The sequence below is a fragment of the Vitis riparia genome, chromosome 12 (assembly GCF_004353265.1).
Source record: "Vitis riparia cultivar Riparia Gloire de Montpellier isolate 1030 chromosome 12, EGFV_Vit.rip_1.0, whole genome shotgun sequence".
Taxonomy (NCBI): domain Eukaryota; kingdom Viridiplantae; phylum Streptophyta; class Magnoliopsida; order Vitales; family Vitaceae; genus Vitis; species Vitis riparia.
In genome coordinates this window covers 17,534,736-17,562,296 of record NC_048442.1, presented here as the reverse complement: position 1 = coordinate 17,562,296, position 27,561 = coordinate 17,534,736, and the positions used below count along the sequence as shown (strand labels likewise).

The 27,561-nt window shown below is 34.5% G+C and overlaps 4 protein-coding genes across 5 annotated transcripts; 2 read left to right on the top strand and 2 right to left on the bottom strand.

Moving 5' to 3' along the window:
* Nucleotides 1-8,358: 8,358 nt before the first annotated feature.
* Nucleotides 8,359-11,081, top strand: LOC117927245. Of its 2 annotated transcripts, XM_034846696.1 has the most exons (5): nt 8,407-8,823; nt 9,516-9,637; nt 9,748-9,839; nt 10,568-10,654; nt 10,754-11,081. In XM_034846696.1, the coding sequence occupies exons 1-5, from the start codon at nt 8,474-8,476 to the stop codon at nt 10,859-10,861; spliced, it is 759 nt and encodes a 252-aa protein (XP_034702587.1). In that variant the 5' UTR covers nt 8,407-8,473; the 3' UTR covers nt 10,862-11,081. The 2 variants fall into 2 exon arrangements, with proteins under 2 accessions (XP_034702588.1, XP_034702587.1); XM_034846697.1 differs by lacking the exon at nt 10,568-10,654 and having other exon boundaries at nt 8,359-8,823.
* Nucleotides 11,062-16,606, bottom strand: LOC117927242. The gene is made up of 18 exons (XM_034846694.1): nt 16,428-16,606; nt 16,008-16,125; nt 15,724-15,911; nt 15,514-15,621; nt 15,215-15,279; nt 14,846-14,951; nt 14,296-14,379; nt 13,773-13,919; nt 13,560-13,688; nt 13,163-13,230; nt 13,019-13,052; nt 12,845-12,929; nt 12,420-12,487; nt 12,234-12,347; nt 12,089-12,124; nt 11,895-11,981; nt 11,613-11,704; nt 11,062-11,501 (listed from the first exon to the last, which is right to left on the bottom strand). Exons 1-18 carry the CDS (start codon nt 16,551-16,553, stop codon nt 11,405-11,407), a joined length of 1,752 nt encoding a protein of 583 aa, XP_034702585.1. The 5' UTR covers nt 16,554-16,606; the 3' UTR covers nt 11,062-11,404.
* A 450-nt stretch (nt 16,607-17,056) lies between these two features.
* LOC117927246 lies at nt 17,057-19,200 on the top strand. Its single transcript, XM_034846699.1, has 2 exons — nt 17,057-17,216; nt 18,507-19,200. The coding sequence occupies exon 2, from the start codon at nt 18,542-18,544 to the stop codon at nt 18,968-18,970; it is 429 nt and encodes a 142-aa protein (XP_034702590.1). The 5' UTR covers nt 17,057-17,216; nt 18,507-18,541; the 3' UTR covers nt 18,971-19,200.
* A 781-nt stretch (nt 19,201-19,981) lies between these two features.
* Nucleotides 19,982-25,920, bottom strand: LOC117927244 (serine/threonine protein phosphatase 2A 59 kDa regulatory subunit B' gamma isoform). Its single transcript, XM_034846695.1, has 2 exons — nt 23,964-25,920; nt 19,982-20,777 (listed from the first exon to the last, which is right to left on the bottom strand). The coding sequence occupies exons 1-2, from the start codon at nt 25,218-25,220 to the stop codon at nt 20,388-20,390; spliced, it is 1,647 nt and encodes a 548-aa protein (XP_034702586.1). The 5' UTR covers nt 25,221-25,920; the 3' UTR covers nt 19,982-20,387.
* Nucleotides 25,921-27,561: the final 1,641 nt, after the last annotated feature.

Genomic DNA, 27,561 nt, shown 5'->3' with positions numbered 1-27,561 from the left:
TTCCATTTCATATGATCATATGCTACAGACTTTCAAAGTAATAGGTTATACGGGTGTAGAGATGATGTACAGAAGGTAAAGAAGATATATATAGTAGCTGGAATCCATATATATGTACCATGAGTTTGATATATAATCTATTTATAGATTGTTTAGCTTGATTGTTGCAGCTAGGGTTTGTGATTTTAGCCCATATTGTGAAATGGTTTGTCTTTGGTAATAGCTTTAATTATGTTTGATATTTTGTACGATTTAGTGTTTTACATTAATATAATACCTCATGTTTCGTGAGTTTTCCTTTGTTTTCTTGCCAACCAAACAACTATGAGAATTATGATCACATCAATGCTTCTTGATGATCAAATCTTCTCCTACCATCAAATTTATCTCTCATCAATTTGAGTTTTCAAATTGGGAAATTGCGTGAGGCCGAGTCACCGAACCGGGTTTCTGACTTGGATCATAGGAGAGTCATTAAATGTGTAGTATAAATACCAATAATTTCATGCAACCACCATGCACTTAAGAGCCATTGTTGTACAGGAAGAGTATGTGTTTCATACACTTGCAAAAACCAAGGCAAGAAATGCAGAAATCAAGGCTTGTGATGGTTGTACCTTTTGGACAGTACGTGCTTTAACTTATACTTAGAAGATATAAGTCAAAATAAGAGGGTAATAGTGGGAAAAAAGGATGATGGTAGAAGCATGAATATCCCTACATTTTGAGCAATTCAAGTGTTGTAGAGAGAATAGGGTTTTGTGAAGGTGGTGTGGTCCACAGTGTGGAAGTGCAGATATGGTTATTACGGCTCCACTTTTCTTTATGGGTATGCGCATGGTGGTATTTGAAGTTAGTGAAGTTATTATTATTACTTGGTTGAAAAGAAAAACTTTGGGTGCCCTAGTCAAATGAGAAATATTGCCATCTTCACACATCAATAAAGGTATGAGATGAATTGACCTATCATAATAATAGCTCATGCCATAAATAAATAAATATTGCAACATATAATATAGTATGCCATAAAGTCCATTTTTGAGGTTGGAGTTTCCGGGATTTAGGGTTTAAGCCTCAAAGTAGGGTTGGGATCCAAGATCTTGATGATGATGATGATATGGAAAAACCTCTTCTAAGTTCAAGGTATTATATTCAATGGAAGGTCCTATTTGCTCTTTTGTCTTTTTCATTTTCTTGCTTTATCAGAGAAGTTGAAGGCAAACCATGATAAGGAAGTGTAATTTTTGAAGTCATAAGAAAATTGTAGGAGAGAGATGTGTAATTTGTCTTGTTTTAGCTAATGAAAGAATATATTTATGATGTAAAAATGAAATAATTGGTTAAAAAGATAAAATAATCTCTATATTTATGGATTTATGGTTTCTCATGTTTTTGTTTGAAAAATAACCAATTTTTTATATAAATATCTTTGATCATTTTAAGTATTTATAGTATGCTTTAAAAGAAATGGTTATTTTTATAAGAAAACAATAAGGGTAGTTTTGGTTAAGACGAGGTCAAAAAAAAGGATAGAAAGTTATATTTTCAAAATTGGGTTTAACCATTTTAATCAAATAACCCTTTAAAATTGCATAAAAAAATATGATATTAGTTTGAAAGTGATCTTGTAAAAGCGTTAAATTATATAATGCTTTATTAATAGTATGTTTATTAAAATTATTTCTATAGAGAAATTGGTATTTGAATATAAGGTAAAAAAAATGTTTTTAATTCAATTGTATTTTAGAGTCTGTTTGGTAGTGATTTTAGAAATTGTTTTTAATCTAAAAAATGTTTTTTTTTAAATAAAAAAAATGAGAAATTTGACACATTTTTAAAAATATCAAGAATTATTTGTAGTGTTGGAAAATCATTTATAATGTTTTCTAAAAAAATATTTGATTAGTGATTCTCTTAAAAATATTTTCAGATAAAATATTTCACTAAAAATACTTCAAATAGAAATACTGTCAAATGCACTATTAATAATATGTTATATTGCACAAAGAAGCATTTATCATGTGCTAATCTAAGAATCAACTTCAGATTATTCTTTAAATTTTTAAAATTAATTTTGAATGAATTTAGTATATATATTTTTTTCCCAAACATCTCAATTTTGCAATAAAAGTGTGTCCAAGTTTTAATACATACAAAGTTCTAACTCATAGTTTCATGCTTCATCAAGATTTCAAGTATAGTGGTTGTGGGTTCTAGAAGGATGGATGACATGATAGTTGAAAATATTTGAAGAGGGATTAAAGTCGATTCTCATTCAAAAATTCTAGAAAATGGGTCCTACAAAAGACTAGGCCAATCCATCTCAGAGACATCTATTGTTTCTTTGGCAATAGATTTCAATGGCATAAAATACAAGGATCAATTCATCACCTTAGTTGCATTCAATCATCCAATCGATAGAGCCATTTGAATTGTCTAAAACTACATGAGTGATTGATTGTACTCATGCATGATTTTGATTGCTCGAATACAATTGTCTAAAATTATTAGATTAGTTTATTCTCACAATTTTTAAAGAATTTTGGTTGATAAAATAAAATAAGATATTATATGTATATGGTAAGATTTTATTTTTAATGGAATATAATATATTTAAATATTATATCTAATGGATATGTTATATATACTTATATTTGGTGTGTATGAGAAATAAAAAATAAAATGATTATTTCAATATTTGATATTTGTTTAAAATAAAAATTATATTACATCATACTGTTTTCTATTTAAAAAATAAAATCTCTTTCATATTTAATATTATTTAAACGTCGTTCATTCTACAATTTATCATTTAGTAAGTAAAGTTTTTATTTCTTTATTAATAATATTCATAATTAAAAGATTTAAAATTTATAAATAAAAATATTATATTATGTTGTTAAATATATATATATATATATATATATTAAATAATATGTTTATTAATATTATTTTAGATTATATTTTATACATTTTTTTATTCTTTTCTTTTTCAAACTATAATTTTAATTTATTAATGAAATTTTTTTATCTTGTAAAATGATTACTATAAAGAATTAAAAAATAATAAAAGAAATGGATGGGAAAAATAAATTTATGTATCATGAAATATGTATATTCCATATATCAACTTAAAATTATCATATCTCATATATAAAAAATATAAATAAAACATTGAATAATATATTTTACTACTTATCTTATTTTATATTTGATTGAATATGAGATATAATAAGTTATAAGATAAATTATCATATCTCATGTTATATTTAGTAAACCAAACATAATTGTAGGATTTATTTTCAAATGTAAAAGAGTTTTAAAGTAGAAATTTTTTTTTCATATATCAAAACTTAAAACCTCAAGGTCTAATTGTTGGAGATTAAGTTTAGGTTTTACTTTTCTTTCAAAGAAGTATGGAGTGGCAATTAATAAGTAATTAGAGATAGTGTACTAAGGAATGATAGGAGATCATCACATTAAGGGTGTGAAGGAAAATACGATTACAACTATGCATTTGTGAATAAGGACTTAGAGAGAAATGTGCATATAAAATATAATAAAACTTTAGGCTCTATTGAATTATTTTTCTTAGGCATCAACTTAAGTTCATTTCTTCTTTATGGTCGCTTGAAGCTTAGTAAGAAGTTTTGTCCCACTTTGGATGGAGATAAGAAAAGAAAAAACCAAAAAAAAAATGTAAAAGATTCTCTACTCTTAATTTGTGGAGGATTTGATGTATGTCATGGTATCACAAGGCTAAATATAGCTCATCCAGTCAGAGTTATGAGCAGCTTTTGCTTAATCTTAGAAAGAAACACTAGAAGGTAGTGAAGTGAATCTTCAAATGCTTGAAAGATAACTCAAGTGTGTGCTACTGTTTTGAAAGCTCAAACAATCTTGGAAAGATTTATCAATGAAGATATGACTGATGATACAAATAGAAAGAGATCAACATTTGTTTAATTGATACCTTTGCATGAAGGGTTATTTCCAAACTAGTTAAGTTGTAGCATCATGTTGCCTTATCCACAATAAAAGCTAGGTATATAGATGCAACTAAAGTAATGAAGGAAATCTTATAGTTGAAGAGTTTTCTCCAAGAATTGAGTTTGAAATAAGTAAAGTATGCAATATATTGTGATAGCCAAAATGCTATGCATTTAAACAAGAGCTCTATGTATCATCCTCACATTAAGCACATTGATGTGAAATATCACACACTGAGAGATATAGTTGAAGAACTTTAAAAGGTCATTCAATTAAAAATAATTCATATTTATAAGAATGTCTCAAATATTTTGGCAAAAGTGGTTTCTAAGCAAAAGCTTGGGAGGTATTCTTCTAACGTGGGTTAAAAGGGGAGATTTTTTGTTTATTCCCTTAATAAAGCTTGTGAGGCTAAGGTTCTTTTGGGCAACAACTTAAGCCCATTTATTAGCATTTAAAAGCAAGTTGTAAATGCTCTTGTTGAGAGAGAGAGAGAGAGAGGGGGGAAGAGTAGTTGTTGCAAATTTAAGGAGAATAAAATAAAATTGAAGAAAGACATTCTGTTAGAGTTGCTTCTAAGTACAAAATGTCGCTCTTTTACATTATTGAAATGAAGGATGTGGTTTTTCTATTTCAATCTATTGACGTATTCCACTAAACTTTCTCTCATAGAAGTCTAGTGAGATCCTTGTACTTCACCATTTGATAATGGAATAAAAATTTCTCCATGATATTTTACCTCCTTTAAAAGAATTTTTCTATATTACATTTAATAACTCTTTTTTAATATTTCAATTTATTGTTATTATTGGTTTCTAATTGCTTTTATTGTTGGGTTACTTGTGAAAGTAAAGTTCTTACCGTTAACCTAAGGGTTCTCCTAATCACATTTTCATGACAATAACCCATAGTTAGTATACTAATGGTTTAAAATAAAGATAAGTTTTTAGATTTTAATTAAAAAACTCAATTGGAATGACAAAATACTTATCAAGGGATCAAAGGATGCAAGTTTAAGAGAATATGAAAATTGTTCAAACCTAGGATTTATTTGTAAGATAAATACACAGGTGCACCTAAGTTTGTCATACTAAATCATGCATCTTTAAATACTCAATTTATACATTAAAGATACATTTTCATTAAAACATGAGTATTATCATACAAACTTTAGGCAAATTGTTTTAAAAATTGACTATTGATACTTAAATACCATGTTTAAGTGTTAGAAGTGAAATAAATAAATAAAAGATAGGTTTTCTTGCCAAATAAGGTGAATCGGTCAAGTGGATTGACCAGCTCAACCGATTAAACGGTTAAGTTTTCTTAGTCAAGGGTAGATGAAAAGATGCAAAAAATCTTCTCTATTTTCTAGTAGTTATGCATTCCTAGTCAGGGGTGAGACTTCTCTCAATCGAGGGGTAGGTTTTCTCGATCGAGACTCAACGATCACTTGTTATACATTTAATACCCAACGGCTAGTCAATCTGTCAAACCGGAACTTGACAAAACGAGGTATTTTTTTGTTATTTTTTGTTCCTGATACTAGAAACTTATAAATAGAAAGCTTCATTTTATTTATAAAAAAAAAAAAAAAAAAAGAACATCTGCAATCAATTGTCCAACTACTTGTCCTTCATTTAAAGCTCTCATTTTCTTCTTTCTTTGGTTCATTGTTTTGTCACTTGCATATCCTGTAGCACACCATTTCTTATTCATCCTAGCCTTTTTTGTGTATTTGAACATGTTAGAAAAATTAGGCTAATCCAACCTATGGTAATCACCCTAGAGAGGGGGGTGAATAGGGTGATGGTCTCTTTTTACAAATTTAAACTATGTGAATGTAAGAGACAATTATATACAAGTATATAATAAGCAATATAAAGACAATTAAATATAAATTAAAAGAGTAAGGAAGAGAGAATGCAAACATAAGATTTTATAGTAGTTCGGCGCAACCCGACCTACATCCACTCTCCTCTAGCTTCAATCCCAAGCTTAAGGTTCCACTAATTCAAGGCTTTCAAACCAAGCCTTCAAGCAATACAATTGGATTATGGTTCCAATTCACACTCTTGGACTTTTGGCTCCAAGTACCCTTTACACTTCTCAAGAGATATTCCACTCTTGAACAACCCCTCAAGTGATACCCCACACTTGAGAAACTTCCTCTCAAAGATTTACAAATAAATGATCTCACAAAATCCTAGTATAAAAACTTTAAGCTCAAATGATACAAGAAAACTATGATTGAATTGTGCACTAAAGATATGCAAGTTTTAGAACAATGGTGCACTCAAAAACACTCTTCCAAGGCTCAAATATATTCAAGAAATGTTTGGGAAGGTTAAGCTTTTAAACAATGAAGATTTGAGCCTTTTTATAGAAGAGAAAAGTTAAACTAGCCGTTTGAAGGTTCGACCGGTCGAGCTAGGGGTCGACTGGTTGATTAGCCGTTAGCATTTAATGCTTGGTAGGTGATCGTTGAGCCTCAACCGGACCTCAATCGGACCTCGACCGGTTGAGGTTCAACCTTGACCAGTTAAATAACCGTTCTAGAAGAAATATAAAGTATTTTGCACCCTCGATAGGTTGAGTTGGGGGTCTACCCGGACCTCGACCGGTTGAGTTAGGGGTCAACCCGGACCTCGACCGGTTGAGCTTGCGGTCGATCGGTTCCTCATCCAGTTCAATCGGTTGAGCCGTTTTTTAGCTCAACAACCAACTTTTTCAACTTAAAACCTTTTAAAATAAGTTTGAAAAACATTTAACACAAGGTTTTTAGTTGAAAACATGAAATCATCCAATTCTTAAAATATTTAAAACAAAATAACTCTTGGATGATTTTGGTGCATAAGTAAATAATGTAATGCATGAAAATCCTAGTACACCAACAACCTTACAAAGAGATCTTATGAAGCTTGGGTCTTGAAAAATACTTCTCTTTGAGGTGGTCTTCTTCTTCATGATTTCTCCTTGACTTGATTTGTCTTTGTGATTATCACTTTGGAAATCGTCTTGCCTAATCACACTTGAAATATAATCATTAGTTCTAAACCTTATTTTGTTATCATCAAAATCAAAATTAACCAAACCTTGGTTTCACAGAACATTTATTGAGCTAGGATGAGAGTTTGTTTCTATATTGTTTAAGTGAGATTATGAGCATTGAAAGATTTAAGTTAGTGAATACTTGAAAGGATTGTATAAGTGTCCATTGGAGCTAGATTCCAAGCATAAAGACATTAGAAGCTTGGTTGAAGTGTTAAATGGAACCCTCACTCAATTGGAGTTTAAGAAAAGTGGATGTAAGTAAGGGGTGTCAAACCACTATAAAATTTGTGTTTGCTCCTCTCACTTAATCTCTTTACATTTGTGCCCTATTTTGATTAAATTTGTAATGATTAGAAAAGTTTTTCAAAAACTCAATTCAGAATCCTTCTTGGGTAATTTTCCTAATAAGATTAGCCTTAATTTCACACTTGCCAATCATACTTAACCTTCCTTCATTGGTATTTATCCATCTCCCACTCCCACCATACTATTCTTCTCTATTAGTATGGAACTATGCCTAACAATACTTTCTTAAGATTTAGGGATTATATTTTACCTAAGTTCGCTTAGAAAAAATACATTTTGGAAGACATTTCCATTTATCCTTAGTGTCATTATTTATCGTTGTTTGACTTTTTTTTTTTTTTTTTAAAAAAAAAAACATTACATTTGAATATTGTTGATAAAAATTATATCTTAGATTATAATTTATTTAAAAAAAAAAAAATTGTCTTTGTAAAGACTTCCTATTCTCTTACCTCTAACAATCCTATTATGGATTTTAACTTTCTATAAAACAAAATGAGTTTATAATGAATTAAATATTTCAACTATATTATATATGGCCATAGCATTATGAATTTCTGGCCATGTACTATCATCATGCAATACTTCATCATGACTTGAAAGATCTAGATAAGACATGTGATTCATGTGGCATTGAATTGATTCCTAAACCAAGGGATCTCAATTTTTTTCCATGCCCTTTTCTTTATAATTTCTGATAAGGAAGAGCGCTTCACTGCTTGGTTCCCAAGAAACAAACAACTCCTATCTGGTTTCTAGATAATAGCCATTTCTTTTGACTCACCTTCATCTCTTTCAACTGTCCTCCCTATCAAAGTTATTATTTATTCCATTAGTTTTTTTCTTTTGTTAACATCAAATTCAACGGTTTTGAGAGTAATTCATTGCTTGGCCAACACATCACGCCTTCTCTTTAAAAATAATCCCATAAATTCCTACAAAAATTTTGGAATGTCTATTTTCCCAAATTAAAAATTCCTCAAGAGATTAGCTTATACTAACAACCAAACACCCTCAAAGGCCAAAAACCAACTGTATAAATACCTAACACTAACTGAAAATTGATTGTGCACAACGCAAAGGACAGAGATTTAGAGGGATTTTTTCAAGGGAGAGAAAGAGAATGAGTTTTCTTAGAGGGAGATTAGCTGGAGCAGAGGGAGCATACTTTTACCAGGAAACCAAGCACGCCGTGGCCCGGCTCGTTCAGAACAACAGGAACCTGCCAGTGTCGGCTTCCAAAGCGGCTTCATCGGCGGATCACGAAGGCCAAGCTGATGTGCTTCCTGAGGTTCTGAGACACTCTCTGCCGTCGAAGATCTTCCACCAACAGCCGTCGGATTCGTCGCTCTCCAGTGCTTCGAAATGGGTTCTTCACAGTGATCCAAAAGCTACCTCCACTCCCTCTTCTAATGATATGAACCCTCTTCGAGCTTATCTTTCTCTGCCCCAGGTCACTTTTGGACCCAAAAGGTCAGTTTTTTTTTTCTTGTCCTGTTTGGTTGCTGAGAAATTAGGGGGAAAATTTAGGAATGGAAAGAAGTTTTTTGAAATTCTGGGACCCACAAAACAAAGAACCCTATGCCCAACTGAGGCGCGAGGGCTTGCATTTCCCTGCCCCAGGTCACTTTTGGACCCAAAGGGTCAGTCTTTTTCTGTTCGGTGGCTGAGGGAGTGCAGGAAAACATAGGAAAAGAAGATAATTCGGGGTTTATTAAAGTTGGGATTTTCAATCTTGGGACCTTAAGAAGGACAAAAAAAGAAACCCTTCAATGAAATCAAATTAGTGCAATATTTGGAATTCAGTAATATGTTTTTTTGCAGAGAAATTGTAGGGGATATGAAAGAAGTTGGAAATTGAATTTAGATTTTCAAATTGTATTGAACTGACAAAGCAAGACACTTTGCTCACCTGAGGCAAATAGAACTATTTGTTTTATTGAAAATGATTGGGGATAAGGTAGTTTCTTCCTCCTTCAAGTTCATGAATTATGCAAATGCTCTTAGCTTTCCCAAGTATGTCTGCCATGAAAAGCAAGTTTTGTTGAAAGCATCATGAAGCATACCATGGGCATAAATAAACAGACCCATTCATGTTGGATTAAGAATATTTGTTTTTCTTTCATCGTGCTAATTTCAATAAGCTAATATACTGTTACTGACAGATGGCAATTGCCTGAGCAAGGGAACTCGGTTTTAGCCTCCACAGCCAATGAATTGCGGCGTGACAGGTACAGCCATGTTAATCCTGAGAAATTGAAGGCTGCAGCTGAAGGGCTTTCACAAAGTATGTTTTATTGATCTTCAAATCTTCTCTAAATTTCACTTGAATAATGGCTCTTTAATTTTGTGTCGTTGTATCTTAATTCTTACACCTGGTGTGTTGGTTTCTTCAAGTTGGAAAGGCATTTGCTGTTGCTACTGTGGTTGTATTTGGTGGTGCCACACTGATGTTTGGACTGGCAGTCTCCAAGCTACAGGTGCACAATGTAAGTATGAATTTGGCATGCCTTTTGATTCGTAAATTCTCTCCACTACGTAGATTCTTATCTTGTTGTGAATTAGTCATTCTGATGAGAAAGGGTGGTCTGCAAATACAAACATTTCCTATTGTTTACCTGTTTAGTCTTCCACATTGGTAAGCCCAGCATACTGACTTTTACTATTATTAGGAAAAGAATCAGTCCATGAAACTATTTGGTCCTCCAAATTCTGGTTGTTCATCGGAATGTCTATTCCAATAAAAGAACAAGATGCAAGGAAGGAATTCTTAGAAAATTAGTGTGATTTGACAGAATCTAGAATTTTTTTTTTTCTTGGGGTTAACCTTTGATACATTCCAGAAGCCTAGTACAGGTTGAAATACTGAGATGGGTAGAAAAGACAGAAAAGCTGAATCAGAGTGATGTATGGTTTGAACATAAAAGCACTAAAGAAGAGAAACTTGTTCATTTGCAGAACTGAGGTGTCTGTTCAACAAATTCAAAATAATTGTGTTGGAAAAATTCATTAACAACCAGTAGTGCTGTGTGGCGTGTTAAATTTACGACAACTTTAATATTTTTCGTCGTAGAGATGAGACAATCTCCAGGACTGTCTTCACTGGTACATTTGTTCAGCCTCCTCAAAGAGATTTATTGTCCATGTGCCACCATTTCTCTGTTTTAGCTCGACAAATATTGAAATAGACAAGTTTACTTATCTTTTACTTTGACAGAGTGATGACATTCGAATTAAAGGAAGAGAACTGGTTCAGCCAAAATTTGACACGCTCAGGGAGCAACTGATTCCCATGAGAATTTGGGTACGCTAAATAAGCAGATTGAAACCTGGCCATGCTTTTTTTTCTTTTTCTTTTTTTGTTATCTTGCTTGCTAACTAATTCAAATCTGTCTAATTTCAGGTTGAAAATATGTCGAAGAAATGGCATGTGGAAAGGGAGGAAGATATCAAAGAGAAACCTATTATAAAGGAGCTCACCAAAATACTAGGGACAAAGACATCTAGCTGATATCTAATAAGGTATGTACATAAAATTGAGTGTATGCTTATGGTCACAAAGCTTGAGAGTTGAAGAAAATAAACAAATCTCTAGTATTGTATACATCAGTGATTTGATTGGCCAATGTCTTTCAATTTTTGAAAGATTAATCAATAAAAAGGTGTAAAATCAAAGAAATTGTCCAACACAAGCCATTTCAATATAGGATATATGCTGATGTTTATTTGGATGTATTGATTCTCATAGATGAAGTTTAAACAAATCTCTAGTATTGTATACATCAGTGATTTGATTGGCCAATTTCTTTCAATTTTTGAAAGATTAGTCAATAAAAGGTGTAAAATCAAAGAAATTGTCCAATACAAGCCATTTCAATTTAGTATATATGCTGATGTTTATTTGGATGTATTGATTCTCATAGATGAAGTTTTTTCTGTCTGAGTTCCCTTCCTAGTCTCGAGGTGATAGAAACCCTGTGGAAACTATGCAATTATACTGGTTTCTTCACTCCATTTCCTCATCCTTGGCTTTCAGTCATCTTTGAGTGACTCTTCATTGCTTGTAATCTAAACCAGCTCCATATTTCCAAGCCTCAAGATACCGCTTCCACTTGTACTTCATCTTGGCCGGAAATGCATTTATCAGTGGCCTTGCAGAAGAAAGTGTTAAAAGGCATGTAAGTGAAGAATGAGATAAGAAAATTTGTTGAAGATTTAATGGTTTAATTAAGAGAAAAAACGATACCCAGAAAGATCGTTACCTAATTGCAGGATCAATGAAGGTTGACAGAAATGTATAGTAACCCAACATGACAAAATGTCCAGACCAGTCAAGCAGCACTGGAACACCAACCTTTAAGACAAGTACCAAGTAAGGTAATTGAATTTGCCCGTTATTCCCTTTGTTTACCAAAACACCAGATGCTTGTAAAGATGCAGGGATGAAAATTCACTACTTAAAACCAGATTGTGATTTACATGTTCTCATCTGCTCCATTTTTCTAAGTACTCAGCTGTAAATATGGATTTCATTCATAAATTACCTGCTTGAAAATTGATGGAAGAATTTGAGGTTTACTCAGCATAACAAGGCCTAATGTCTTGACAAGAGGCCCAAACTGTATAACATCCTGTAACAATAGAGAGTTTCAATGGAAGATTGGATCTAAAACCTAACCAATTCAACAAATCAAGTTGAAGTCAGGAACCATGAAAAAAAAAAAACAGAAAAAAGAACCTGAAGAAATGGCCTTAGTACTGGATCACCTAGCCTCTGGTAAAGTTACACATGAACTCATTAGAGAAGAAAAGAAAAGAAAGGTGTAAGCAAGAGGGGCAGAAGCGAAGGGTCTCTGGGATTGTTTGAAGCTACACAAGCTTACCTGCATGCTCTGGAAATTGACATAAAGAAGCTCACTGATGAAATCAGGAGAAACATCATACTGTTGCTTTGCTGACATTGCCCTTTGAAACAACCATGCTGCACTAAGGTTGGGCTGCATTGAACAAATATTCATTGAGCTAATTGTGTAGTAGAAGTTGCTAAATCAATTACAGAAAACACGAACCATATATGGATTCAGCAAAGACAAGTTGTCAGAGTCAAGAAAGTTGCCAGTGATTGCTTCATATATTCCTGGATTTGCAGGCAAAGAAAGATGTAATATTAGTAATGTTCATTATCAATATTCTGGGAGGGTGGAAACCCCTCAAAAAGGGAACTCATTCTTTCTTTCCACAACATTATAACACATGGATCCACCCTCTTTTTAAGGTGGGATCATCACAAATGAAACAGAGGGGAAAAAATATGGAGCCACCACTGCTATGATTTCTTGAAATCCTAAGGAAATGAATGTTTTATATATGAAAAGAAATAAAACTTGCTTCAAATAACAGCAATTCTGAGTTATTACTCCCAATAATTAATCGACATTGTAAGATTAGCCAACAAAGTATACAATGCTTCTCCGATTTCAAATTGAGAATGTACCAGTTGACAACCTCTCAAGGTGCCTGGTCAAGCTCCCAAAACCACCAAATGAAACTGGTGACTGTATGCCGCTAGCATCACCAAACTGCAGAGAATGATTTTGTAACACTTCCATTCCATTTTATATGTGACCATTATCTATTGGAGGCTTTAGAAGTATATAATGTAAAACACCTGTAAAACGCGATCAAAAGCTGCTGGCAATGGACTAAGGCGACCCTCCCCCATCGGAAAAGAAGGATGCATCAGATTTTAAGCATATACAAAACAAATCGTTTTAACCAACGCTTGCAGTATATGTACTACTTGCATTGTTACCTGTCACGATATGTAGGGAAAATTCCAAATACAACTCTCAGTATCTGCAGATCTTCCAAAGAGACTCCCTACAAAGTATGAAATGCCAATGATATCAATATGAGAGCCTCAAAAAAAGAGAGAAGAATTAAATATACTGGCACTGCTATTTGGAAGTATGATTTTGAAAAAATTTATTGAGGATGTCATGGCAATCTCAAAGGATGGGGAAAAAAAAAAGTGGAAAATAGGTAAAAGGATTTAGCAGAAGTTTTGAAGGAAGCATTTAGATATGCTGAAGGGGAGCTTAGCCTTGCACTCCAAATAAAAGTCGTTTAAAGATCTAATGTCATCTTGACATAACCAAAAGTGTAGAAGCATGATTTTTAAGAATAGACTAAGATTCTTAAAATTCGACCTGATATTCTGGCATCATATCCCAGTAGTCTTCCAATAAGTCTTCCAATTTTGGGCATTTTGGTTGAGGATCAACATAAGTAAACATGTAAGTAGTTCGATCCACGGGACCTGAGCCAGCTGGAAATGCCTGTAAATTTTTAGAGAAAGCTTAATTAACATAAGTAAAGAATTTTTGAACTGATGCCACTAGCATACTGGAAAATCAAATTACCTCCCAAAAATATTGTACTTCTGATTCTCCAACCTTCTTGACTGATGAACTACTGTATATGACATCACTTGTTGAGTTATTTGTAAAACCACGTGCACAAGAACCAACAACAAGGCAAACTCCATCTGGCTTCCTTCCACCCCTCATCTGTAAGATATTACATTAACAAACAGTTTCAGACCATGTTGTAGACATGCTTATTGCCCAAGTAGGATAATCTTTGATCTAACACTAGATTAGTAAAGCATATCAGACTTCTTTACAAATTTGTTCATATCACAATCCTTAAGCTCAAAATAAAGATGGCTAATGGCACATATGCAAACGTGCACACACACACACACGTATATATTTGTATGTATGTATGTATGTATATACAATATGTGTGTGTGTGTGTGTGTGTAACAATTGCTTCATCTTTCCTCAGCTTCATTTTTCAACTATCCTGTAGATGCTTTGATATGGGACGGATATAGCAGCAATTAATAAGCATGAATGCTATGCACAAGAACAAAAATTAGACCTGTTTTACCACAGGGGAAAAATTCCCCATAGCATCGATGAGAAGACGTGTTGACAAAATATTTCCTTCTGCTAGTTGCAAGACCTATGGAATAAGGTAATAAGCAATAGTCCAGTTAGTACCAAAATGCATTAGATGAAGGCTGTTAATTAAGCATATATCTGTTTTCAAGATGTTTGGTTCCAGTGCCATTCTTGGAACCTTGACTTTCAGAGTTCAGGAAGGGGAAGGACAGTGAACAAGATTGCATTTTCTGGTAATTGTCATGAGGAAATGTCTCATGTATTAAACTCAAGCAGACTACTGCCATATAACTCAGTAAGTGTCATTTTTTTTTTATGGAATTTAAATTAAAGTGGATCCCATTACCTATCTGTGTCAACTGTGTTCTTCTATACAAGTTTATTAGACTTTTTACAAGTTTTCTGTGTCGAAAATATCTTCCACTCAAGATCGGCACTGGAATTCAGCCAATTACATGACTTAAAAGGTAAATGACAGACATCAACCAATTCAAATGTCAAAATTTTGCAAATAATAGTAAGCTCACCGCTGCATCTTCATATATGCATATATTAGACACGCTGTAACCCTCAAAGATGACTCCTCCAAGGGATGTAAAACGTCTCTTCACTACCTCTATAAGCTTTACAGGTCTGTAGCAGTGAGATGCAAATCGGAATATGAAATGAGCTGCAGAAGCTAAGTCTTTGCACACAAGGAATATATTTTACTATCATTTTGACTAGTAAATAGCATGTCAAGTATGATGCATTTCAGCATAGCATTTGTCAGCTAATAACAGTATTCATAATGAACTATATTTTCCTAAAACTGATTATGCAAATTCGGCAAAACAATATTTGCTTTCTGTTAAGTACAATATGACACAATGAAACAGTAGAAAAAGATGACTTACGATACACCAAGATTAAGAATGTCTTCAACCCAAATCTCGCCCTTCCCCTCAAATCCACATCTGTTCTGGCCATTTCATGAAAGGCATACAAATATGTAAGCTAGCATCAGAAACAAAGAGACAAGTGAATGCTTTAATGGAGTTTGGCTTGTGAAAAGGACCTTTGAGCCCCAAATCATGGACCCAATCCCTTTAGCAAACATGGCCCTTGCAATTTTGTTACTACAACTACTATGTGAAGAATTTGGACAAACCAAACTTTTGACCCATCAACTTATGTTGAAGGTTTTGGAACTCACAGGATTAAATTTCGCTGCTGTAACTTGTTTGATATCATCTTCTACTAGAATGCCAGCTTCTACAAGTTCCAAAAGTTCTTTCCTCGAGATATTCCATTCCTGTTCCCTCTGATCATTGCCCAAAAAAAAATACTAACATTATCTCACAGCACAGCTGGTTATGTTCATACCGCAAAACATTTCTAGAAACGCCACAAGATAGAATCATACCCCTTTTAGTATGTTCCTCTCCACAACGCCTACTCGAAGACCTTTGGCACTCAAGGCTGTGGCAATGAAGATCCCCAAAGTACCACCACAAACTAAAACATCAAATGTTTCCACTGCTTTGTCATCCACAGCAGAATGTTTGAACAAGCCAGGAACACTCGAGACTACTTTCCGGGGTTCTTGGTAAACTGCGAATAAATCAAATTAGCCATCATTTTATATCATGCAACCCTGGATCCCCTAAGACAATGATGGGAAATTGAAGTGAGTTCATACAAACTCACCTGTTTGAGCAGAGCAAATGCTAGACCACAGCTGGTCCAGCCTCTTGAGGGCACTATAAGAGTATGCTCCACCAGCACCACCCACTTCCCCACTTACGGATATACTCTCCATTATCCTCTACAACATTGAAATATCAACAGTTCTATATCAGTTGGCATAAAAGAAACACAAAAAGGGGAGGAAAAACAGTGTAAAACAGTCAAAAACTGGAAACTACTTCGATGAAATTGAAAACCCACGAGATATAATTTCCCCCAGCCACACAACACCATGCCAATGGAGCTAAATCCAGCCCAAAATTCTTTTCCTTTCCCAAATCATATTTCCAGGAAATGAAGGAAGCCCAGAGTTCTTGTTCTCCATGGAAATTTTCTAGCAACCATTTTGAGTGGAACCAGAGAGAGTTGAAAAAAGGGTACCTGGGTTCTGGAGGGAAGGGCTTGTGTCTGCAAGCACACGGTCCTGAGAGCTTTCTGGCTTCTTCTCTGCAGTGATGGGCCCTGGGCGATGCCATAATTGGGTTGTTGAACCTGAAGTACCACCATGGCGGTGGTGCCTTAACTTGGTCCAAATTCTCTGAAAATTTTCTCACTTTCTCTCATTTGCTTTTCAATTTATCATTGGAACTCAAAAGTACAGGTGAAATATGGGTACCAGCAGCTGACACGTCAAGCACCCAGAATTTTGGGGAAAGTTCCCTAAAAAGATTGCCTTACCTGAAATGACCACATTTAAAAATATATATATTTTATTTGAAAATAAAATTTTGATTTCAATTAAGGAATCTTAACATATTTTAAGAATAATCCTTAACATATTTTTATTTTTAAGAATAAAAATATTCATTATTATTATTTTCAAAAGCATCATTCTCGCATTAAAATAAAAAATTATTGTTAATATTTATTATTTTTATTTTCAAAGTAAAAAAGGAAAAAAAAAAAAATTGACAGTTTTAAAAGGGCGAAACGGGTGACAGTGTTATAGGGTCACAGGTGGGTGAGTCAATCAGGGCTCATTAAGATAAACCCTCCTCCAGGGTTTTAGAGCTGCTGCTCTACAAGTGGAATTTTTTCTTTCTGCTGCTTGGTTGCTGAGAAAGTGCTGGTAAAAAAGGGTGCGTTTGGATAATCGTGTTTGGGGTTACTAGGCTACTCTCGACCCTGGACCTTGCCTCAATCTCATTTCTCTCACGTATCGCGGTATAGGTACGACGATCTCTCTCCTCTCTTCTTGATGATGACTTCTGCTTCCAAACCCTAACCGTAAATGTAACTAATTTTTGCAGACACTTCTATTTCTGTAAATGCTCGAATAACCCAAAAGATCAATTTTTTTTTTTTGGCTCAGTTGAGTAAAGAGTTGTCTTTTGGGTTCCCAAATTATGAAAAGTAGACTCAAAATTTAAATTTCCTTCAATTTTCTTTTCTTTTTCCTGCATTTTCTCGGAAAATCTTTTGAACTTTTTAGCCGGAGAGTTTGTGATTGTCTATCATTTTTTATTTTTTTTAGTTAGAATGCGGGAATGCTTTGCAAGAATATGTGGGGTCGTCTTGAAGTTATGTAGAATGGTGGAGTGATAGAAAATTGAAATTGTGATGAGACACTTGAAAGGACGTGAAAAAATGGCAAATACTAATCATCAGATCTGAAGAAAGCATAACCCACAAAGCCATTGTGTTTGTATATAAAATTAACCTCATATTGGATTTTGTGGGCATGAAGAAATCCAATTTTCTGAGATATGGTTGAGGATGAGGGCCATGCTGTCGTGTGTCACCATTTGCATAATCTTTAATCGTTTGATGAAAATCCTAATGGCAAAGGCACAAGACAAAACAATTGATAAATTAGAAGTCTAATGACCCTTGAGGAAAGAAGGAAAGATATGGGAAAAGGATGAATGATTAGAGGTGATGTAGATAAACCTTGAGATGTTCTCACATAGGGAATTCTCCTTCTGACCCAAGCCTAGCCATCTGGCATTTGCTCAAATCAGCTCAGCTGCATGAAACAACACCTACTATTGGCTATACGAGTCTTTCTTTGCTGCTCAACTCTTTCAATCTGAATGATTCACATAGCTTAAACATTATAAAAAGTGTCAGGTCCAACCAGGGTACCTTGTACTTCGAAGTGCATGATATATCAAACAAAGTGCGTGAGCTGTGCAGATATACTAGAAAGACTGGAGGAGTAAAGAACTGATGATATTACTTCCATGATTGAAGTTCCCATCAGAAAAGAGTTTCAAACATTGCCCTTTTTCCACATGATATGGTCATTATGTTGGATATAAACACCATGTTGGCATGCTTAAATGATTGCATTATCATTTATCTACTATCATGGCACGAATAGGAGATGCACTTGTACTCAATTTATGTGTTGTAAGATATATAGTGTTGGTCCATGGGGATCAATTATTTTATGCATAGTGTTGATTTGTGTTGTAAGCTCTCTAATGTTGTGGAAACAACTTTTATCATTTTGAGCAGGCAATATAAGTAATAAAAGGGGAAATTGTGTAAGTATGGCAAGCATGTTCATGGCACCTACCTTCAGTCTTCTTTCCGTCAATAGAAGCAGCAGTGGATGCAGAAAGCCAGACTGCACTCCTAGGCAGTATCATGCTATAACAATGAGGATAGAGAAACCTCTGGAGGAGTTATACAATGTGAGGGTGGAAAGGCAAGTGTCACCAAAGCGACTGGAAGAGCTGGGGGTTTCACGATGGTCGATATGGAAGACTGGCAAATCTAGGTTGCCTTGGGATTGGCATGTGGACCAGTTGGTTTACATTGAGGAAGGGGAGGTGAGGGTTGTGCCTGACGGAAGCAAAAAATACATGCAATTTGTGGCAGGAGACCTTGTTCGCTATCCCAAGTGGTTTGAGGCTGACCTCTTCTTCAATGGTCCCTACCAGGAGCGCTACCGCTTCCGAGCATATGGGGATGACTAGTAATTCTGCATTACATTTTTTCTGAAAGTTTGTTTTGGGTTCTGATATCCTCTCTTCTCCTTTTTTAATCTTGGGTTCCTCTAGAGAGATACACACTCCCCTGTGAACTTAAGACCAGTTTTCTGATGTATAAGTGTATCAATTTTAGTTGCGGCCCAAGTGAATAGAAATGAATCAGAAGTTAATGTACACTTTGATTATGCATTTTTTGTTTAAACGAATTCTCTCCATCATAGTTTTGATAGCTGCTGCTATTACCAGTACTCGCAGGGGAACAATGTTGATTGTTGAGCTATACCATTTTCCTCATGCCAAAATCCACTCTCCATGAAATCAATGTCAACAGCTAGATGAACTCTCAGCAGAAATCCAGGACAATGAATTTGAGAATAGAAGCATAACTACAGATTAATTTAGTCTTGCTGCTGCAGGCAGGATCATGCTGGTTTGTTGATGATTGGGGCATGAAGAAAGCTTTCAACATGCATTTTTCCGATCTTATTGTCAAGTCCCATGGTTTGTCCCTTCCCTGAGATGCCATTTAAATGATTCCCAAGTACTTTTTCTGAGAAAACTCAGTCTACTACAAAATAGAGGCTTCAAGTGAGGCTTTTAGTTTGGGGGGGTCGGACAGCAAATCAAGGCTAGCCAAGAAAGTTTGTCAAATTAGTTCAAAAGATCCTCCACACCAATTGGGAATATAAGTAACGCAAAACGAATGAGAGCCTCTGTGCCTATTTTTGGAAATTATGGGAGTTAAGAAATCACCTGAGAGAAAGTAACTTATGAAAGCATTGTTAAACTAGATGAAGGCACAACAGAATAATACAGCAATGATCTACCAGACAATGAACGGCCAAGAAAAGCTGAGCTGCAGCAACCAGGCAATCACTCCAATATCACAGCAATGAATCAACCGCCTGAGGTAGTTTCAACTCAGGGAAAGGTGTGATGGGCATATCTTAATAGCTATAAACAGAAAAAGGAAAACGAAAAATGAATGGAAAGAAATGAAAGGAATAAGGATCACAACTAAAAGTACAAAGGGAACAATCTTTTTGCATCATTACACAAAATAAACATTATCAGGTAGGAAATCCGGAGCAGCACTACCTCTATAAACCAAATCCCTTATGATACACACACTTACACCTCCATTGATAAAGAGGAAAAAGGGAATGAGCCCACGAGAACCAAAGGAGTAGAAAAAAAAAAAAAAAGGAAAGAAAAGAAAAGCCACTTCAATATCCACATAACCCCACCTTCACTTTTCAAATTTGACAGGTGGAGTTAAACCTATAAGAACCCAAGGGAAGCAAGGTTAACAATGGCTATACCGCACCCATTGGGTCTCACCCTGTATCCTTCAACTACGACTTACAGGGTAAATTCTCACAATTTGCTCAAGCAGCAACCATCAAGCACCTGCAGTAGTTCGAGGATTTGTGCTGGTAGAAATGGCAACCGAAGAAACAAACTTCGAAACAAGCACAGCCTCATTGCTTACAGCCTTGGAGGCTGCCAGATCTTCCAAACGCTTCCAGGTTGATTCCCGCTTCTCCTGTATCTCCCTTTCCTTGGCTTCATCCTCTTGAAATTTGACCAAGCATTCATCAAGTAGCACCTGGTCTTGATCTGAGAATATCTTTCTCACATTCAGTGTCAGGCTTTGCACAGCTTGGTTCCAGTGACTCCTGGCGTTCCTCTCCAAAGCTGGGAAGATTATAGGCAGTATCACCATACAGTTCTGTGTGATCAAATTCCTTATATGGTCATTGTTCCACAGGAACAATGCACGTTCAGCTACCTGCAGTTGAAACCATGTCCAAGCCAGGTCTTTCTCAGTGTAATTGGAGGAACTCAAAGTTCATTCATTTAGATGTATCTGATGGAAATGTTTCTAACAAAAATTTATACAAAAAGATCAACACAAACTGAGGTCACAAAGACGCCTCTGTAATCAATGAGATGATTGTTTACCGTAGCATTACTATCTTCCCCAACTTGTTTACATAGCATTACTATCTTGTGATTTTTCTTCCCCAAAATTACTTGCATCTCTTAAGGAATTGAACGGTAAACATTTCCATTATAGTCCTGACTCTGCCTTGACTATTCGGTGTTGACATGATGCAGGTGATTTTGAAATATATATATATATATATATATATATTTGCAAAGAAAAATGGGAATTCATTGTCAGGGTAAGTACTCCTCAACCACTTTAGCAATGACCATAATCAAAACAATTGCCTCTTTAATGTCCAAAATACCTCCTCATCCATATAAAATGATAAAACCCAAATATCAGCTTTCCTTCATTTCTATGTTTTTACCTAACGGATAATACCATCCCCACATGCCATGAGAATAAGCACACTAATGATGAATAGAACAGCCTTTCAAATTTTTTCTAGGATTTATGATTGATGATCCAGGAGGCATTATCTGATATCACATTGTCACAATACAGAATCCTTACCAACCTTAGCATATAAATATGAGGTACAAAGCCAACAAAGTAAAGGGTATTAATCAGGAAAGGCCTTGAACTTTGTAATGGCAAGATTCACCAAACATTTATTGTTGCAAAAGAATGTTTTAGGGCCAGTATATATAAGGCAACCCATTAGAGGAACCCAATAATTCATACTTCTCTGCCCTGTCCAAACGGTCACTTAGCTACAGTATATGTTGTGTGAAGTCATGCCATTAGAAAGCTCAAGCCTCCTAATTGACACCCTTGCTCCTATGGTTACATCATTCTTGGGTTAGATAGTTTCTCAGACTCATGAAAAAGTTGGTAAAGATTGCATATAGGAAATAATTGGATTTTCCAAAATGGTTTCCTTTAAGGTTTAACCGTACTTGCTTGGCTTGAATACTTAAAAAAGCATCAGAAACAGTAGTTGGTACTTCATCACTGATTGTTCATCAATGGCATGTAAGGAGCTGTGTGTTGGGTGGCAAACATAGAGAGAGAATTTATCATTTCATATGATCATTAGCTATTTTAGGAGAGAAACCGCCAATTTTCCCTTTAAGAAGTGGTATACTGCCATACAGCCTCTCCCCCCAGCCCAAATAGACAAGAAGACAATATTCTAATTATTCATGAAATCCATCACAACTCAAGAAGGAAAAGGGGGAATATGCAGATGGCAAATGACTGTAACCTTTTGCAAAAACCACAATAAAAACATAGAGGATCTTGAAGTTATAGTTAGCGCCTGGTAAAGCTTCACACGAACTTTAAATCTGAATAAGTTATTGGTCCAACTTTTATATGATATATGCATTATAATCAGTAAAAATAATCTTATTGGCAACAATCAAGAAATACCCTCTCTATTAGCATTCCTAGATGCAGCTCTTTTACAAGAAGAAAAAAATCAGTGGCGATATTTTTAGTTATTAATACTAGTTTCAATGAAACACAAATAAAGGGTTATACATCTAAAGATTATAGATAATTTACCCATCACATTCCATCAGTTAAGTAAGTACTCAAAAGGAATAAGCTAATGACATCTTTTCTAGAATAATATTTGTACACAAACTGGACTAAGACCTAGGAACAAGATAAAAATAAAATGCCAGGATCCAAGATTTTAAGACAGCAATTGGACAAGATCTTGGTTGAAATATAAGAAGAAAATGCATATAGAATTAACAATTTGTTTCAAGCAAAGTGTCCATGTAAGACATCTAGCTCATGGAGAGGCATTCTCAAAAACAACAATATTTCAATAATTGAGACAGGTTTTTAAAGAAGAAAAATATGTGACAGTCCATCTCATGCATCCAAGCACATTAAGCTAGGGAGTAACAGAGGTTGGAACCTTAAATAGGATAATTTGTCAAACAATATAAGCATGAAAAACAGAGAACTTCCAAGTTAATGATTGATGATATATTGATGAAATAAAAAGCACTCCAAATTCAAAGAAAACTTTGAAAATAAATCTCATTCAGGATGTAGATGCTTAAAGAGCTTTATATTTCCCAACCAAATAAAAGTGTTCCTTTGCAAGTTAGTGGAGAATGTCTTTCTATTAGATATTCTACTAAGGAGAGACAAAATCCCAAAATATGTGGTTTCTGTAAAAGAATATCCTGAAGTTCTCACTCTTATATTCAGGCAATTCAGTTTGACGAGTATTTGGAGCAAAATCATATAGGAGAAAAATCCAAGCAAAGTACTCAACCACCTCAGTTTTGGAAGGCAAATGATATAATGGATCAACAATCTTTAAATATGCAACTATTCTCATCACTCTAAAGAGCATAGGAGAAGGGATCTATATTTGAATAATTAAATAATAGAAATCAAGTATGGTTTATTTAAAGAAATTTTAGTTCCTAACATGTTCATGAAAATATTAAAGGAATTTTTTTAATACATATGAATTTCTAGATAAAATGATCTCTGATCTTTCATCTTGACATTCAACAAAATCAAACAAATAGCCCACACCCAATGAAAACCTCCTTGTTATCCGTTCCACTTATCTTCAACAGCTTAGTGAAATAAGACAAATTTAAGTTATCGACAGAGAGTGCCTTCCTTTCTTTCTTTTTTTCAATAGGGTAACGACAGAGAGTGCCATAAGAAATACGCATGGACAAATGCAACTATAGAACTAATAAATTTAGGAAGCAACTTTCTTCAAATAGATAATAAAAGTTATTGGAGCAAAATTTGTCCTACATTGAGAAAATCTTGTCATATATCATTGTCCATTTGGCTATAAATGGCCTTAAACATGACACAACAGACAAAGTTCCTAGGAAGAACTACCTATAGAACTGCAAACCACAAAACCTTAATATATATATATATATATATATATAAGAGTTACAAACAAAATGCAAAAGGAAACAAAACAAAGAGCAAACAGATGAAGGGAAAAATGAGTGGCAACCCTAATGCTGATACTAATGTATATGCCCAATGAAAACATACAGAAAACAAAGAATCTGAATCCAGTACCTGAAAATGTGAGCTATTGAGGCACCGACCAATCTGCCGGAAAAGAGGGACCATGCAGCGCTGAAACTCTGCTGGCTGAGTGGCTTCTAGAACTTCTTCCAATTCACCAAGAAACATAACCTCCTTTGAACTATTAGTTATGGGCCAATACTTCAAAAGGCCTCGAATCACTGTATCAGCCAGCTTAAAGTCTTTCTCCACAAACTGAGTGATGCAATACGAAAGTTGCTGATGATACATTGACACACACTTGGGTTTGTGGAGGGGAATCAATGCACGAACAAGGAACAGCTTGTGCTCTTCCTTCAAAGGCAATGCAAACCCATTAATTATACTGCCCAATATCTCAAGCAATTCTGCAATCCCATTGTGCTTCTCAGTCTCAAAGATGAACCTGTAGAATATGTTGTTGATAGCTTTCCTTATAAAGGGTCGATGCACCATGAACTTGCCGTAAATTCTGTGAAGTATTGTTTTTAGATACTCTCTCTCCCTCTGGTCCTCAGAGTCAAATAGGTCAAGCAGTCTCAATACAAACGAATGATCAACATATCTTTTGGCAAGCTTCGCATCAGTCTCTGATGAAGCTACAAATCTAAGTAGAAATTCATACACAATTTGAAGATGGGGCCACGCAGGCTCCATAGTAGGTTCCTCCTCTTCTGGGTCATACATTTCTGGGGTCTTATTATCATGATTGGAAGACGAGAACGTTCTAAACAAATTCAATGCCACCATCTTTGTAATCTCCTGCATTGCCGTTTCATTGAATTTCGAACTCACTGATGAAATATAATCAACAAGCTCAAGCAAAGTTTGCCGCTTTATATCTTTCTCTTTAGGATTCTTCGATGGATCATTGAAATCAAACACAACGCAACACAAGTTCAACTTCCTAATGAAAAGATTGGGCTTCTCCGGGTTGGGAACGTCCCGAAAACTCGGCAAGGCTTCATATGCTGCAGAAGCTAACACCGGTCCGACAGTAGCGACGGCGGCTGATTTCTTCCCGTGATTCGTCTTACCGGAATTTGAGGAATGCGGCGCCAGTGTCCCATTGTTCGACCGAGAAGCACTGGCACTCGAATTCGAAGATTTCGCAGAACCCGAATTAGCTTTATGACCAGGACCCATTGAATTCGAATTGGGTCCCTGAGATGAATTCACAGGGGCGACCGCACCGTCATGATTAGAGTCATTGTGCGATGATTTCGAGGATGGTTTCCGAGGTAGCTTACCCAATAACTGTTTAATCATATTCACAAACCCTAAACCTAACCCTAACCCTAACGCTAAACCCAACAAGAGCCCAACTTTCCGCCTCTAAATGCGTCCTAGAACATAAACATTACCCCAAACAATTCGACAGAAAAACCCAATACAAGAGAACTGAGAATTCGCGTCCCTGCAGAAACCCTAATTACCAGCTCATACCTTCACATTGACGAGAGGGAATTGAAAGATCTAAAAGCAAATGAAGAAGACCCAGAAACAAAAAAACCCAGAAAACCCTAGAAAAACCCTATAGATGATATGTGAACTAATAAACCCCACTGATCTGAACTTGAAGAGCCCTATAGTATGTAGAATCAATGGATGCTTGATAGAGAGAGAGAGGGGGGAGAGAGAAAGAGAGATAGGGGAAATTGGAAAATAAGAAAAATATAAAAAATAACAAAGCCCCCTCTCCCTATATCTCAAATATCTAATCTATCTTTATTTGGCAAGTTTGCATACTAAGAAGTAAGAAGGGATTTAGAGTTTAGAATTTGGATTTTGGAGATGGGAAAATATTGAATTTTGGGGATTTGAATATTAAATAGAAGAAAAATAGGAGGTAAAACTGAAAAAATTGTTATGAAATAAGGGTGGAGAGAGAGGGGAGGTTGGATGTTTGGCCACTCATGAAGGGTATAGGGTTAAGTTGTCAATTTACCTCCATAACCATTTTGTTAGGGTTGTTTGACCCATTTGTTTAGGGTATGTGGCCTGGCTGAACTGTCAATGGACTTCTCCACCTGCCCCAACCATTAGGCCAATTAAGATGGTTTTATTTAGAGTTTTTTTTTTTAATTTTTTGTTTTATTTTTTGATAAAAAATTTATTTAGGATTAGATTATGGTACTAAAAGATATCCTTATAATCTTATTTCGTGTGTATTTAGAGCTTATTATTTTATATCTGTGATCTTATTAATTTATATTTCAATATCATTTTTTTCATATACTTTTAAAGATAAAGATTGAAATTTGATAAATACCTTATTAGCTTTTTCCTTAAATATAAAATAACCTTTATATACAACCTTTTTTTTAAAAAAAATAATATTTTTATATTAAATTTTAAAATTTATATATCTTTTAATAAAAATATTCAAATAGATTTAAATACTTTCACTGAATTTAAATAAGAGTTTTTAACCTTAAAGGAATCAATTATTTATTAATATATAGTGAATAAGAACTTTTTTGAAAATTTTTCTTAAAAAATACAAAATAATTTATTTGCTTTTTTCCTTTTCTATATTTGAGGAAGTTTTGAAGTCCCATGCTAATGCTTCAATGTGGGTACCATGTGTTGAAGATAATCATGATTCCTGTTACTTGGTTGGCCCATATTCCTTTGAATCCACTTCTAATATGCAGCCTCATGTTTTTTTATTTTTTTAAAAGGATTTTTTTTTTTTTCGATTGTATGTATTTTGGGGTTGGGGTTGTGGGTTGCCACACCTTGAAGGAGCAGGGCAAGGTATACCTTGACACAAATTCCAATATGGAGATGGAGACACTTCATGAATTGGGTTGAAGAGAAAGGGAAAAGGGTAGACAAAATTCAAAAAATTATTTTTGAATTTTTGTGATTCAAGATGTGAGTACAAACCACAACCCTTCATAAATTTTGGTCACCATAAATATTTTTTGGTCAAAGTTTCTCATACCAAGTGCCATGGTTTCAACTTTCTTGAAATGATCAAAATTCCTAAAGATATGGTCATTCCCATGAAGAAAACCCATGTATGAATGCACTTTTTTCTTGCATTCCATAGAACACTTTTTCATTTTCCTTGTTCATCAAGATGAAGGTTTTCTTATGACAGGGAAAATTCTCTTTTATTTAAATTGTCTCCCAAATAGGATTAAAAATAATCTCATTTCTTTGTGCCAAAGACCATTCCATTATAATTAATCCTATTTCTTTGTACTAAGATTTCTTTTTCTTTTTTTAGATTCATTAATTTAGATTTAAATATACACATCGATAGCCCAACAAAATCGAATTCCTAGTTAGATGATTTCAAATTCGATATAATATTAAATCTAAAGCTCAAAATTACAATTAATATGATTGAGCATAAATATTTGATACAATTCATCAATACAACTCAAACCCACCCAACATGTTCTTCACAAGTTTGGATTGAAAATAATCATATTTGAATCAAATTTGTACCTATTTACATAATTCATTTAATAAATAGGTTTTTTTTGCCGCCTATTTGATAATACCATTGATTAACCTAAATATAGCTATCAGTCATTTAAATCGGGTTAAAATTTGACTCACGTAAAATTTGATTGAATAAATGAATTAATTAAAT

Excerpts from the sequence above, each read along its gene's own strand:
- LOC117927245 (XM_034846696.1), top strand. The coding sequence starts at position 8,474 with ATGAGTTTTCTTAGAGGGAGATTAGCTGGAGCAGAGGGAGCATACTTT. Across the intron at positions 9,840-10,567 it reads CCAAGCTACAGGTGCACAAT|AGTGATGACATTCGAATTAA; the intron begins GTAAGTATGAAT and ends TTACTTTGACAG. Across the intron at positions 10,655-10,753 it reads TGATTCCCATGAGAATTTGG|GTTGAAAATATGTCGAAGAA; the intron begins GTACGCTAAATA and ends GTCTAATTTCAG.
- LOC117927242 (XM_034846694.1), bottom strand. The coding sequence starts at position 16,553 with ATGGTGGTACTTCAGGTTCAACAACCCAATTATGGCATCGCCCAGGGC. Across the intron at positions 15,280-15,513 it reads CAGCAGCGAAATTTAATCCT|AACAGATGTGGATTTGAGGG; the intron begins GTGAGTTCCAAA and ends TGAAATGGCCAG. Across the intron at positions 11,502-11,612 it reads TTCATTGATCCTGCAATTAG|GCCACTGATAAATGCATTTC; the intron begins GTAACGATCTTT and ends TTCTTCTGCAAG.
- LOC117927246 (XM_034846699.1), top strand. The coding sequence starts at position 18,542 with ATGGCAAGCATGTTCATGGCACCTACCTTCAGTCTTCTTTCCGTCAAT.
- LOC117927244 (XM_034846695.1), bottom strand. The coding sequence starts at position 25,220 with ATGATTAAACAGTTATTGGGTAAGCTACCTCGGAAACCATCCTCGAAA. Across the intron at positions 20,778-23,963 it reads TCAATAGCTCACATTTTCAG|GTAGCTGAACGTGCATTGTT; the intron begins GTACTGGATTCA and ends TTTCAACTGCAG.